Genomic DNA, 15,931 nt, shown 5'->3' with positions numbered 1-15,931 from the left:
GGCAATGATATTATCGATGACATAGTCAATTTAGAGCCCATTTCACAGCTTATGGCACCTGAATCTGCAATGAGACACCTTAAACTATGAGAAATTGGTAAAAACCAAGAGGCATGGCTCTATCATAGCCTCTTATCCCAACTGGCGGTTTAGGACGAACAGCAGACCAGCAATAGAGTTGTCTTAATGAAAAATACGAAAAAATTAAATACACTTCACTAATCCAATTGGAAAATGATGGAAAATGCGTTTTCTTTAATTCTACAAACGATAGATCTGCTCTAATTCCCTGAGAACTTATGGGCAATGATATTATCGATGACATAGTCAATTTAGAGCCCATTTTACAGCTTATGGCACCTGAATCTGCAATGAGACACCTTAAACTATGAGAAATTGGTAAAAACCAAGAGGCATGGCTCTATTATAGCCTCTTATCCCAACTGGCGGTTTAGGACGAACAACAGACCAGCAATAGAGTTGTCTTAATGAAAAATACGAAAAAATTAAATACACTTCACTAATCCAATTGGAAAATGATGGAAAATGCGTTTTCTTTAATTCTACAAACGATAGATCTGCTCTAATTCCCTGAGAACTTATGGGCAATGATATTATCGATGACATAGTCAATTTAGAGCCCATTTTACAGCTTATGGCACCTGAATCTGCAATGAGACACCTTAAACTATGAGAAATTGGTAAAAACCAAGAGGCATGGCTCTATCATAGCCTCTTATCCCAACTGGCGGTTTAGGACGAACAGCAGACCAGCAATAGAGTTGTCTTAATGAAAAATACGAAAAAATTAAATACACTTCACTAATCCAATTGGAAAATGATGGAAAATGCGTTTTCTTTAATTCTACAAACGATAGATCTGCTCTAATTCCCTGAGAACTTATGGGCAATGATATTATCGATGACATAGTCAATTTAGAGCCCATTTTACAGCTTATGGCACCTGAATCTGCAATGAGACACCTTAAACTATGAGAAATTGGTAAAAACCAAGAGGCATGGCTCTATCATAGCCTCTTATCCCAACTGGCGGTTTAGGACGAACAGCAGACCAGCAATAGAGTTGTCTTAATGAAAAATACGAAAAAATTAAATACACTTCACTAATCCAATTGGAAAATGATGGAAAATGCGTTTTCTTTAATTCTACAAACGATAGATCTGCTCTAATTCCCTGAGAACTTATGGGCAATGATATTATCGATGACATAGTCAATTTAGAGCCCATTTTACAGCTTATGGCACCTGAATCTGCAATGAGACACCTTAAACTATGAGAAATTGGTAAAAACCAAGAGGCATGGCTCTATCATAGCCTCTTATCCCAACTGGCGGTTTAGGACGAACAGCAGACCAGCAATAGAGTTGTCTTAATGAAAAATACGAAAAAATTAAATACACTTCACTAATCCAATTGGAAAATGATGGAAAATGCGTTTTCTTTAATTCTACAAACGATAGATCTGCTCTAATTCCCTGAGAACTTATGGGCAATGATATTATCGATGACATAGTCAATTTAGAGCCCATTTTACAGCTTATGGCACCTGAATCTGCAATGAGACACCTTAAACTATGAGAAATTGGTAAAAACCAAGAGGCATGGCTCTATCATAGCCTCTTATCCCAACTGGCGGTTTAGGACGAACAGCAGACCAGCAATAGAGTTGTCTTAATGAAAAATACGAAAAAATTAAATACACTTCACTAATCCAATTGGAAAATGATGGAAAATGCGTTTTCTTTAATTCTACAAACGATAGATCTGCTCTAATTCCCTGAGAACTTATGGGCAATGATATTATCGATGACATAGTCAATTTAGAGCCCATTTTACAGCTTATGGCACCTGAATCTGCAATGAGACACCTTAAACTATGAGAAATTGGTAAAAACCAAGAGGCATGGCTCTATCATAGCCTCTTATCCCAACTGGCGGTTTAGGACGAACAGCAGACCAGCAATAGAGTTGTCTTAATGAAAAATACGAAAGAATTAAATACACTTCACTAATCCAATTGGAAAATGATGGAAAATGCGTTTTCTTTAATTCTACAAACGATAGATCTACTCTAATTCCCTGAGAACTTATGGGCAATGATATTATCGATGACATAGTCAATTTAGAGCCCATTTCACAGCTTATGGCACCTGAATCTGCAATGGGACACCTTAAACTATGAGAAATTGGTAAAAACCAAGAGGCATGGCTCTATCATAGCCTCTTATCCCAACTGGCGGTTTAGGACGAACAGCAGACCAGCAATAGAGTTGTCTTAATGAAAAATACGAAAGAATTAAATACACTTCACTAATCCAATTGGAAAATGATGGAAAATGCGTTTTCTTTAATTCTACAAACGATAGATCTACTCTAATTCCCTGAGAACTTATGGGCAATGATATTATCGATGACATAGTCAATTTAGAGCCCATTTCACAGCTTATGGCACCTGAATCTGCAATGGGACACCTTAAACTATGGGAAAGAGTCTCTTATCTCAACCGGCGATTTAGGACGAACAGCAGACTAGCAATAGAGTTGTGTCTTAACCAAAATCATGTACTGGAACATCTCACTTCATTCCATCAATTGGAAAATGATGGAAAATGTATAATATCCGTGATTTCTATAATTCGACAAAGTAGAGAGCTGCTCCGATCCCTGGGGAATCTGTGGCAATGAAAATTATCGCAGACATAATAAAAAAGGCTCTAGTAGAGGACAATTGGAACAGAAAAAACATCCCTATTAACTCAAGACAAATAATTTTGATAATAAAATACGCAGAAATTAGCAGTAAATTTTTATTCAAAATTTTCACCAAGCGTTTCGACGTCTACATATGAAAACATCGTCAGAAAACATAAAAATAGTGTACAAGAATGTTGTTTGTATATATTTAAATTATAAGGTGTTCACAAAATTGCAATTAACAATCAAGATCATATCCCAATAAGTCCTGAAAGAATATAAGTTGGAAAAAAAATATTTTGTTTGCTTAATAATTTGTGAAATTGTGTACACATGTATAACAATCTTCGTTGACATCGGGTCTCTAAATTAGGACAACCTGTATACATTATAATTGTATGTATGTAAATATTAATAGGTATTAACAAGTAAACTACTGCATATAGACCATATTAGAGACATGTATAGTATTATTAAGATTATTTCAATATTGTTCAAAACGAATTATCTATGAAACGTGGCATAATACTAAATCATGATTATTTCAATATTATTACAAATATTTCAAAAAAAAAACGACAAAATATCATATAAATATCAACCTACATTATCGTTTTATAAGAAATTTCACAATGGCTGATCGTTGTTTGTATATTTGTAAAAGAATCGAATAACTTGGGCACTTACCTCTAAAATACAGCATCTTCCGGGAAATCTATAGACCAAAACATACGTTTTCCCCATAAAAACGCACTAGAAAACTCATTCAAACCACAACGAAATATATATTGTATCTAATTTGATCTTTATTTGATTGAAACGACATATAAAAATATGAACAAGGACACCGCAAACAGAGTAAAGCACGGTAACTTTCCATACAGCTGAGAAGCGACGTTGCCGGTTAGAAGGTGGGAAAATCTTTGATACGGATGACGTTTGAATAATGTTTGGGAGTGCGCTTCGAGGGTTCTCTCACGGCGAGATCGTTTTAGATTACGGGGGATGATAGATAATTGTTTGAATTTTTTTATTTCATTTTCTCGATAGAACTTTTGAATTTGTTCGTTACCAAAAATTTGCTAAACAAAAACAGAAATACGTACCCCGCAAAGTTATTATATATGAAATATCGATTACGTTTTGGCATTAATTAATTGAAAAATTTAAAAATATGGTTGATCATATCATTTTTTAAAGGGATCGGTTATTTTGGACTACATTTCAAAGTTACCTCAGTAATAATTTGATTTTATGTTTTTTTTTTGTGAAATTTATATACTATATGATTAAAAAATTGTGTCTTTTGAATTATAGAAACCTGTGAGGAAGTATTTAAGGCACATGAGGGATTTATAGAATGACAAACGACTAGATTGATTAAGAGGCATAAAAAGTTAAGAAAAGTATTAAGTACTTGATAGAGAGATGAAAATATATCATTACATAGTGAAAAATGAATAAGTGAGTTAATTGTATGATAAGATACATAGAGACAATGGAAAAATATGATAAAATAAAATACTTTTTATGAAAAGAATATTCTAGAATGTGGAAATCGAATAAAAACAGCAAATAAACGATAATTAACTCAAAAACAAAAAGAATAGTGAAGAATATAAGAAACAGTATAAAAAGAAATAAAAGTTAGTGAATTATATGATTACCTACCGACAAGAAACGGAAGGAAATTGAAAAAAAAAAATGATTAAATTTATATTTCTTCAAAGAATTTTCAAATTTGATGATACTCGGCAAAAAATGGCGATACTTAAATCAAAAATATAGAAATTGATGAATAGATATGAGTATGATGAAGAACACGAAAAAAAAAATTAAAATATTGAAAAAAATATAATAGAATGAATACTCATCTTTCAATTTTCGTTTATTGTAATTATTTTTTATCATAAATATAGCCACTACAATTTTTTGTCTTGTAAAATGTCACAAATAATTTTACTTCAACTTTCCCCCTGTATGTGTTCCATGAAAATTAAAATAGAAAAACCAACCATGGTCGATAATATAGATCAATCTCTCCTCTATCAATTCATCATATATAAACTTGGGCATCTTAGATAGTTTAAGAAATATAAATATTTATACAGGAGCATGTCGAAAAATTTTTCAGAACATCCAACTTTAAAACTCTGTAAATCAGTTTGTGTTATCACGAAACAGTTTCTATTTTTTTTTATTATAAAAACAACACTCTTCTTTCGATTTTCGTTTATTGTAATTGTTTTTTATCATAAATATAGCCACTACAATTTTTTCTTCTATTATGTCACAAATAATTAAACTTCAACTTTCACCCTGTATGTTTTCCATAAAAATTGAAGAAGAAAAACCAAATATGGTCGTTAATATAGATCAATATTTCTTCTATCAATTCATCATATATAAACTTGGGCATCTTAGATAGTTTTAGAAAAGTAAATATTTATACAGGAGCATGTCGAAAGATTTTTTAAAACATTCAACTTTATCACTCTGTAAATCTGTTTGTGTTATCACGAAACAGTTTCTATTTTTTTTTTTATTATAAAAACAACACTCTCCTTTCGATTTTCGCTTATTGTAATTGTTTTTTATCATAAATATAGCCACTACAATTTTTTCTTCTATTATGTCACAAATAATTAAACTTCAACTTTCACCCTGTATGTTTTCCATAAAAATTGAAGAAGAAAAACCAAATATGGTCGTTAATATAGATCAATATTTCTTCTATCAATTCATCATATATAAACTTGGGCATCTTAGATAGTTTTAGAAATATAAATATTTATACAGGAGCATGTCGAAATATTTTTCAAAACATTCAACTTTAAAACTCTGTAAATCAGTTTGTGTTATCACGAAACAGTTTCTATTTTTTTTTTTATTATAAAAACAACACTCTCCTTTCGATTTTCGCTTATTGTAATTGTTTTTTATCATAAATATAGCCACTACAATTTTTTCTTCTATTATGTCACAAATAATTAAACTTCAACTTTCACCCTGTATGTTTTCCATAAAAATTGAAGTGGAAAAACCAAACATGGTCGTTAATATAGATCAATCTCTCCTCTATCATTCCACCATACATAAACTTGAGCATCTTAGATAGTTTTAGAAATATAAATATTTATACAGGAACCTGTCGAAATATTTTTCAAAACATTCAACTTCAACACTCTGTGAATCAGTTCGTGTTATCACGAAACAGTTTCTATTTTTTTTATTATAAAAACAACACTCTTCTTTCGATTTTCGTTTATTGTAGTTGTTTTTTGTCATAAATGTAGCCACTACAATTTTTTCTTCTATTATGTCACAAATAATTAAACTTCAACTTTCACCCTGTATGTTTTCCATAAAAATTGAAGTAGAAAAACCAAATATGGTCGTTAATATAGATCAATCTCTCCTCTATCATTCCACCATACATAAACTTGAGCATCTTAGATAGTTTTAGAAATATAAATATTTATACAGGAACCTGTCGAAATATTTTTCAAAACATTCAACTTCAACACTCTGTGAATCAGTTCGTGTTATCACGAAACAGTTTCTATTTTTTTATTATAGAATGAACACTCTTCTTTCAATTTTCGTTTATTGTATTTGTTTTTTATCATAAATATAGCCACTACAATTTTTTGTCTTGTAATATGTCACAAATAATTTTACTTCAACTTTCCCCCTGTATGTGTTCCATGAAAATTAAAATAGAAAAACCAACCATGGTCGATAATATAGATCAATCTCTCCTCTATCAATTCATCATATATAAACTTGGGCATCTTAGATAGTTTAAGAAATATAAATATTTATACAGGAGCATGTCGAAAAATTTTTCAGAACATCCAACTTTAAAACTCTGTAAATCAGTTTGTGTTATCACGAAACAGTTTCTATTTTTTTTTTTTTTATTATAAAATGAGCACTCTTCTTTCGATTTTCGTTTATTGTAATTGTTTTTTATCAGAAATATAGCCACTACAATTTTTTGTCTTGTAATATGTCACAAATAATTTTACTTCAACTTTCCCCCTGTATGTGTTCCATGAAAATTAAAATAGAAAAACCAACCATGGTCGATAATATAGATCAATCTCTCCTCTATCAATTCATCATATATAAACTTGAGCATCTTAGATAGTTTTAGAAATATAAATATTTAAACAGGAGGATGTCGAAAGATTTTTTAGAACATCCAACTTTAAAGCTCTGTAAATCAGTTTGTGTTATTACAAAAGAACTACTGTTTTTTTAATAGAAAATGAACACTCTTCTTTAGATTTTCGTTTATTGGTGAAATGGTGAAATTGATGAATAAATATAAGTGTTATGAGGTACACGAAAAAAAAATGAAAATATTAAAAAAAATATGATAGAATGTGGAATTTCACAGAAAGAACTGCAAAATTTACAAACGTAAAATAAAAATCGACGCAAATATCCCAATATAAAAAATAATGATAATTTTTCTAGTTTCTGGTCATTTTCAACGGCACGTGGCATCTACGCGCACCGAAGCTATTTTGTCATTTCGTTTGTTCCGCTCCGTTCCGACAAGGATCGTACGTATAATAATGTAATCGACCCAGCTGTTACGTATAGCGCCAATCGGCACGACACGATTAAAACCTCTCGTCTCCTGCTTACTCTACTCTCTCCCGAGTTCGTTCCTGTTGCCCGTTGCCGCTGTGAATAAGCCACAGGACGCGCGGCGGCTTTACGCGATCTCTATCACTGTGGCTGTCATCCCGATTATTACTGATGCCAGTAGATATTTGCACCAGTCAATAATAGACCAAAGAAAATCTAACCATTGAAAAATAAAACGAGTTACGAGTGAATATGGTTTTTAACTTATTATGTTTATTAGTTTTTCTGAAATAACATATAAATACAGTTATACACCAAAAAAAATTTCAATATAAATGGGAACATTTCATAAAAGATATTTATTACAACATAAATGTAGTTCCTACAATTTATTTTCTTGTAATATGTCACAAATAATTTCACTTCAACTTTCACCCTGTATGTTTTCCATGAAAATTAAAGTGGAAAAGTCAAACATGGTCGTTGATATAGATCAATATTTCCTCTATCAATTCACCATAGATAAATATGAACATCTCAGATAGTTTTAGAAAAGTAAATATTTATACAGGAGCATGTCGAAAGATTTTTTAAAACATTCAACTTTATCACTCTGTAAATCTGTTTGTGTTATCACGAAACAGTTTGTATTTTTTTTTTATTATAGAATGAATACTCTTATTTCGATTTTCGTTTATTATAATTGTTTTTTATCATAAATGTAGATACCACAAATTTTTTTCTTGTAATATGTCATAAATAATTTCACTTCAACTTTCACCCTGTATGTTTTCCATGAAAATTAGAGTGGAAAAGTCAAACATGGTCGTTGATATAGATCAATATTTCCTCTATCAATCCACCATACATAAACATGAGCATCTCAGATAGTTTTACAAATTATGGTTTTTTTATTACAATTTATTATTTATTACAATTTGAAACTAAATTTTACATATTTTTTTCGTATTTCAAAATTAATTATTTTCATCTTCATTAAGTGTACCAATAATTTGGATATAAAAATACTGTACTTTTCAGAAAAAAAAACAAATGAACCAGCTATCGAAATCAACGTCATATTTTTTCTAACCGTTTGTTTAAAAATCCACACAATCATTACAAAAAAAACCTGTGGTCGCTTCGGGCGGAAAAATTACGATTCACTAGAGCAATACCAAATCGAGTGGGTGTCTTCAAACACGACATTGATTGTTTTGAAACAGATCCGGCAACGTTGCGAGTGTCGGTAAGTTTTAACCACTGTTTTAACAACAGCAAGCAGCGGGCTAGTTCATAACTGTCCGCAAAATGCTGTGAACTCCAAATTCTCGAATTGTTTAAGGATATTATCAATTCGACTCATTTCTTTCATATCGTATCAAGAAAATAACAGAAAATTTACGAATAACGTATATAGAGGAATTATAAGAAGTCACTATTTTTGGTTGAAAAACATCGAAAGATTAATATTTGTTAAAGTTTCTTTTTTGGCACATTTAAGATAAAAATGAAAACTAAAAATCCAACACTTTTTTTGATAATAAAAAAATTCAAAAACTATACAATTCACGATTTGAATATTATATTTTAAGCAATGTTTAAATTATTAAAAATTTTGAAGTGAAAAAGGTGAAATTGTTGTCACTTGACGAATTTATATAAAAAGTAGCAAAGGAAGCGGGAAGCACGAAAAAAGAGAATTCTAACCTAACCTAACCTACAAAATTTCTAACAATTTGTAAAAATTGTTAAAACTATGATATTCAATTGTTTTTTTTTTCAATTTTTTCATTTATTCATGTACTTTTCGAAAAAATTCGACATTCTTAAGAAAATTTTCTAAGTATATAATAGGGATATTTGTGTTTTTTCAATTTAAAAACTTTCCAGATTTTGAAATTAACTTGGGATAAATCATGTAGAGACTATTTTAATTTTTTTTAAATACCTTCATTATACTAGAAAATTAGAAAAAAAAATTAATAAACTTCATTCAAATTCTGCACATCAAATAATTTTTTATTAAAATCTTGATTTTACACAAATAAATTTTACAAAAATTTTGGCGAAAAAACTAGAGTCAAAATTTGAAGACTATTTAATTTAAGTAAATTTGTTTATTCTATATAATAACACTTAAAAACTAAATTTACGTTCTTTAAATTCTATTTTTATATATAATAACTAGATTAAAAGCAATATTAAAAATCTATTCGAAAAAAAATTATCCACTCAATTAAGAACGGTGACACAATAATAAAACGCATTAACCGTAACGATTCCCGCGAGTACCGCTACTGGCATTAAAGCCATATCCAGTTATCTGCAGAATCCCTCCATTGGCCATTTCGGCGTGTTCATACGGATACGGGAGCCAACAAAGCGAGAGAGACAGAGAAAATAAACGAGAAACGAGCAAAGCTAACGAGAGAAAAGCGTTCAACAGGTGTCCCACCCGCTGTTCAAACCGAAATGCACTCACTCAACTCAACAACTCTCTAGTAATTTCTATCTCTCTCTAGCGCGCACTTCTACAGCCAACAATACATAACAGCTGACTGCTTAGCGCCGTTGCCGGATTGTTAAATTTATCTATAGATAATTAAAATTCTATAACTATCAAAAGTATCTCGAATCATAGTTTAGGTGAGATTTTTCAACTTGTAGTAAAACTGGAGATTGAAATATGGATAAAACTCTAGTGTAAACCAATAATACCTAAGTTTTCAAGGTCATAGTTGAATCCATATTTTTTGTCAGTTTTCACCCTCACGGAAATATAGCTCAAACTTTATTTACTATTACTACATAGCATTTAGTGAATCGACAATAATCTTAGTAAAACTAAAATCGTTTACTTAAAATATCGTTGAAACGTTAACAATTTGAAAAAATAAGGTTGGAATTGTCAGTTTAATGTTAATCGAAGTTTGACAGTGACCTCCAACTATAAAACGTAAAAAGTCGATATCTGTGGGGTTTGAGGGTTAACCTTCGCTTGTAAAATTGCCCCTCAATCAAAGTGTTCAAAGTTTATATAGTTTTGTTAATAACAAGAAAACAGAATCTACAACCTTGATTTAAAAAGTTCTTAAAACTCAATAATAAAACAAAAAACCGATAAATTCAAATATATAAACTGTAGTTATTATGAAATTTGACAACGCCGTAACAATTATACAACCGGCAATGTTTCTTGCGGATCGCTTGCGTTCTGTGATTCGGTATCCGCCGGTTTTGTGCGTTTAGGTTTCGGCTCATCTTCTTGTCGTTTATTACTCTTATGCAACGATCAACGATACGAGAGTAAACGGAGCACTCGATTGCGCTGTTGCCGGTTTCGATTCAATTCAATAGATTTCGGAGACGTATTTTATCGACAACGAAAATAAGGAAATACACAATTACGTTTAATAAATGCGTAGTACTTATAAAGTCTAAAAATTAAGTATGTACATTTTTTTTGAATGCGTGATTATACATTTTAAAATATTTTATGAATGCTTTGTTGCCAAATTTTACATTATACGTCATATTTAAATACTTTTAATTATAAATAAGTCCGATTTCAGCATTTTCGACAACGAATTATATTAAATTAGAAAAAATATCTTTAGGATTAGTTTACATACACCTATTACCCCTACAACTTTAAATTAATACCCAATATAAGTTTTAATCAATTCAGATGACTATCAAGCGACGATGCCATTTCATGAAACATATGACCACACCTATCCGATTAATTCTTACTAAAAAGTCAATAAAAGTTGAAAAAAAAACGTCGTGATTATAATCACTTTTGAAAAATGAAGCTTCGATGAATTTGTTTCATAAATGATAACCCGTTATGATACCGACATTGAAGTAGTTTATATTTTGGCAACACCGCGGCAGCCCTTGACGGACAGGGCCAACCGCGCTCGTGCCGCGATCATCGAGTTTCTTTTATAACCCAACAAAAGATTATTACCTAGCAGGTCCACTCAAGACTTAAAATTATAACACAAATAATAATTTAAACAATAATTAATACGTCTTTTCGGGAACGAAAAAAATAGGAAACTATTCTATATATTTATATTTACTTCATGATGAAAATATACGTTGTATAATTTAGTGATGAGATTAAATAGAATCGTCAGATTTTATGAAGACATAAAAAATTTAATATGAAATTTAAGTAATTCTTTAAAAAACAGTAATGAAGTAATTGATTAATATATTGACCTTGGATAATTGTTAAATCCACTTAATATTAGCGAGTATAGTTAGATCCCGGCCCACTTTCATGACATCTAGAAGATTCTATTCGATTGTTAGAGACACACCTAACATGTGTCAATCGAACAATCAGAAAGAAATCAAGTGAAACAGCGAGATGCTGTTGCACAAAACGAATATGCAATCAAAACAAATAAAAGCTTATTGAGTCTCCGGTCGAAGCGAGATTTCAAGTTCGACCTCCTACCGCTAGATTTCGCTTTGCAAAATTTCAATAAAAGAAATCTAGATATGGAAAAAAATATTTCTGCAAAAGTTTCATTAAAAATAAATTAATATTATCGGTATTGAATTTTTTCAAGAAAAAAATAATTATATAGGAAATATTTTCTACAATAACACTTACGAGGGGCAGGTAAAAAGTTGAAAATATTTAATTATAATGTTGTATTATGGAAGTTATATAATTTAAAATAATTTATTTAAGGTTATGTAAATAATATTTCGAAACCAAATGTTAAAATTACTTACCGCCTCCAGAAAAACAGTGGTTATCTGCCATGGTACCAATCCCTTTTACACCCCATCCGTGCCTGAAAATTGAATAATTTGCAACAAACTTCCAACATACCTCGTATTATAAAAATATTCGACAAATTACATAAAAAAATGGTTGACGTTCCGGAAACGGAATTCCAAATTCTAACCAGCTACTAACACACTAGATGATTGTATCTAAAATGATTTTTGTCGTCTGACAGGGGAAAGGGAGGAAAAAAATTTTTTACCAACATAATCATGTATTTTCAGCTTTTTTGTGTTATAAAACATCTAAATATAAACACAAAATATCAGTGATTAGGTAAGGTTATGTAATTTTTTTTTCATCCCCTTTCTTTGCGAGACGCCAAAAATTCTTAATTCTTATTCGACGATGGTAATTGATAAATGACATAAGTAGAAAGTTATGTTAAAGAAATGTAAACAACTAATTTCTTCTATTACACATAAATATTAAACTAAAAAAGTCAAGATGATTCAAATAACAGCAAATCAATGATTTTTTTATTATAGTTCATATGTATATTACGAATAACTATTTTTTTACGATGAAAAAGACACTAGTAGGGGTAGGACAAAGAGAGAATAGAAGGTGAGGCTGATAAGATAGATATTATCAATTACAATATCAATCTATATATATATATATTTTTTTTTTCGTGGATTCAAAATTATAAAAATCGAAAAAATTTTTTACCCCCTTCCCTTACAAAACTTCAAAAATCCTTTTACATCTAGTGTTTGAGAATCCACGAAAAAAATGAAATTTCACTCTCTAATTTACAATTAAATAACCCAGTGGCACGTCTGATAATTTTCGTAGTTTATTGACCCCTGTTTGTGCTAAGCCGATACTGTATCGTAAAAGTTAAAGGGAACCGGAATCACGACTCCAATCTAATTTCTTGATAAGTGCTTCCATCTATTCAAACCGGCTAGCATTAGTTGTGTGAACAATAAAGAAATCGTTCGAAAAAAAAAAACTATTTATACAGCAATTTTGGCAAATTACGGCAAACATATTATTTGCAAAAAAAGTATATTAACAGAAAATACTTTTTTTTTCTTATTAAACCTTATATACACATATCACTTTCTTTATCTTATTACTTCTTAGACTTTTTTGATGATTTGTCTTTATTTTATGTTTAAAATAACATGTAGAATGTACGTTTCGACAATTTTTATTTTTTTTTTAACTGATTTTCATAGAAAACAAAAGCCTAAAATTAAGATAAATCATCATAGAAATACAGATACAACTATATCTAAGCCCAAAATAGGACGAACCTATACAAATGACGAAATTTTCACTTTTCTATTACACTGTATTGTGTATAGTATGAGCTATTTTAAAATACTACACAAAAATAAAGTTAGGTTATGTTCTATCATGTCAAATTTCTTGTTGTAAATATATCGAAATGTGTCTTTTTTGATGAGTTTCGACTCACCTTGTACGTTTTGGGAGATGAAACGTTACTTTAAACAACGGAAGATAAATAATTTCCTAGTATAGAAGCTTTTAAAAACACTTTATCCATAAATTTGAATCAACATTGATTCAAATTTAAATTCTTTCCCAACTTTTTTACTTCAAATCCAAAAATATGTATAGCAAACAGGCTGGAAAAATTGTTAGGTTATGTTCTATCATGTCAAATTTCTCGTTGTTCTAAATATATCGAGATGTGTCTTTTTTTGATGAGTTTCGGCTCACCCTGTAGGTTTTGGAAGTTAAAATATTACCTTAAATAACGGAGGATAAATAGTTTCCTAATATAGAAGCTTTCCAAAACACTATATTCATAAATTTGAATCAATGTGCCTTTTTTAACTTTTTTATGTCAAATCCAAAAATATGTATAAAAAAGAGTGAGCCAAATCCATTACTTCTAGTTTGAAATACATCAACTGACTGTAATTAAAAAATAAAAAAATGAATAACAATTTCTACTTGAACTTTAACCTGAACAAATTTAAAAAAAAATGTATATTGTGCATACGGATTTCAGCACATTGTTGAAAGTATTATACATACATATATTATACCAACACGAAGTACAGTGTCGTCAAAAGTTCGATTCATTTATAAGAATAGGAATAAACTTTAAACGTAGAGGACACCTGGCTTCCGAAATTAAATATGGCCTACTTTTCTTAGAACAACAGCCAATCAATTATAATTATTAAATACGGAAAAATATGTAATCATTATTAATTTTTTCAACAAGTTAAATTTGAACATATTATTCTATCGATTTTCATAAATTCACCACGTAATTATAGAGTTTTTGTTTGAATTTATTCCGTATTATTAAAAGTAAAAGATCACGTGACCAGATTAGGTTATTTTTAGATTAGGAAAAATGAAAATGGTTATCGACGTAAGTAATCTTGATAAACACAATACCTAAATGACATCTTGAATCGAACCGACACCCCTTCCGAATAAAATATAGTCGTTCAAGGTTATTTATTGAGGTAATATTTAGTGATAATGGTTTAATGATAAATTTTTAAACAATAAACTTTATACAACCTAGAAACTTAACACTCCTTAAAATTATACAGCCTTATTTGGAATTATAATGGTAGATTCCATACACCTGTATCTAGTTGAAAAATATTTTAAAAATACTCCCCATCTATCCAAACTGTACATATGATAATTAAAATAAATACTATTTACTTGATAAATATTTTAAATTGACACAATTAAAGCCTATATACGTTTTTATAAATATGAATGAATATAAATAAAAATCCTAACCTTACCTTTTGGGTTTACGAGCCGTCTTCTCAACTAAATAAAACTCAATATATTGCACTAATAAAATTTTAAAGTAACTTCACCAAAACGAAAGCATCCCTTTTGTAAATTAAATTTTAAAAGTTCATTGGCAAGAGTAGTTACTTAAAAGATGGCGACCGACTGGTAGTTACCGATAAATAATACTCTTTCACGGTCATTTTTCAAGTTTATTTGGTCAACAAATCGGGATGTAAACAACACGAATCACTCCATTATTCTTTCTATTTTCACTTTGGGTGGATAAATTCGTAATGGCAGATCGTTTAACAATTGATAAATGCACGATTAACTTGACATGCGTTTTCAAGTATCGCAGATTGATCTACTTTGAAATGTTTTGCATGCATAGAAGTGTAGAAGAGCAACACACAGATGGATTAGGTGACAGCACACAGGGCCGGTGTCGAGTTAACAACGTCAGACGAAGGCGTAGTTGCCGTGTCGAAGACGTATATTTAAAAGATTTTATCCTTTTGTGAAATTATTGTTTGATAATAAAAATTTCTTTTTCAAATATCAACATTTATTCTTTCAGTGTATAATAAAGTTTTCTTAAGAAAAAATCAAATGTTTTTGTTTATTCTAAGTTCTAAATAGATCTGATTCTTCAATTTTCTTCAAACTTCATGTATATTATTTGTTAATATATTTGTGATTAGAGCTTTATTTTGACAGGTATTTTTTGTGATTTTTATAATTTATCACAAACACCTGCATCTGAGGGATTCTATGTATTCAAAAGCCATCTAGATGTAGTAGAATATTCGCCTCGTAGAAAAATGATGCTAATGGTATAATTTTTTCGTTAATTCAGTTTGGTTTTAAACACACAAAATCTTCAGAAAATGGGACATTATCGGAATAATATATTTTAATCATCTAAAGTTAACATGATCGGATTAAAAAATGTTAAATATTCCAATTTTTGTGCTCTTAAGTATATTCAGGTATAAAATTTAAGATACGGCATCCCTGTATTAGTCAGTTGAAAAATAAACAAACGATAATAT

At 29.9% G+C, this 15,931-nt stretch overlaps 1 protein-coding gene across 6 annotated transcripts in view; it reads right to left on the bottom strand.

Annotated features, from left to right (window-relative positions):
• LOC130899106 (serine/threonine-protein kinase tousled-like 2) overlaps positions 1-15,299 on the bottom strand; it is a 109,702-nt gene extending 94,403 nt beyond the window's left edge. Inside the window, exons 1-2 of one of the 6 annotated variants that reach the window (XM_057808861.1) lie at positions 14,885-15,299; positions 12,077-12,138 (exon numbers count right to left, since the gene is read on the bottom strand). In XM_057808861.1, the coding sequence (XP_057664844.1) occupies positions 12,077-12,107 (31 nt within the window). In that variant the 5' untranslated portion in view covers positions 12,108-12,138; positions 14,885-15,299. Of the gene's footprint in view, positions 1-3,403; positions 3,722-12,076; positions 12,139-14,884 lie in introns of those variants that run through there. The other 5 variants (XM_057808858.1, XM_057808873.1, XM_057808865.1 and 2 more) reach the window with 5 other exon arrangements.
• Positions 15,300-15,931: the final 632 nt, after the last annotated feature.

The sequence above is a fragment of the Diorhabda carinulata genome, chromosome 10 (assembly GCF_026250575.1).
Source record: "Diorhabda carinulata isolate Delta chromosome 10, icDioCari1.1, whole genome shotgun sequence".
Taxonomy (NCBI): domain Eukaryota; kingdom Metazoa; phylum Arthropoda; class Insecta; order Coleoptera; family Chrysomelidae; genus Diorhabda; species Diorhabda carinulata.
Note: the sequence above shows the minus strand (reverse complement) of the source record. Positions and strands in the feature narration are given on the sequence as shown.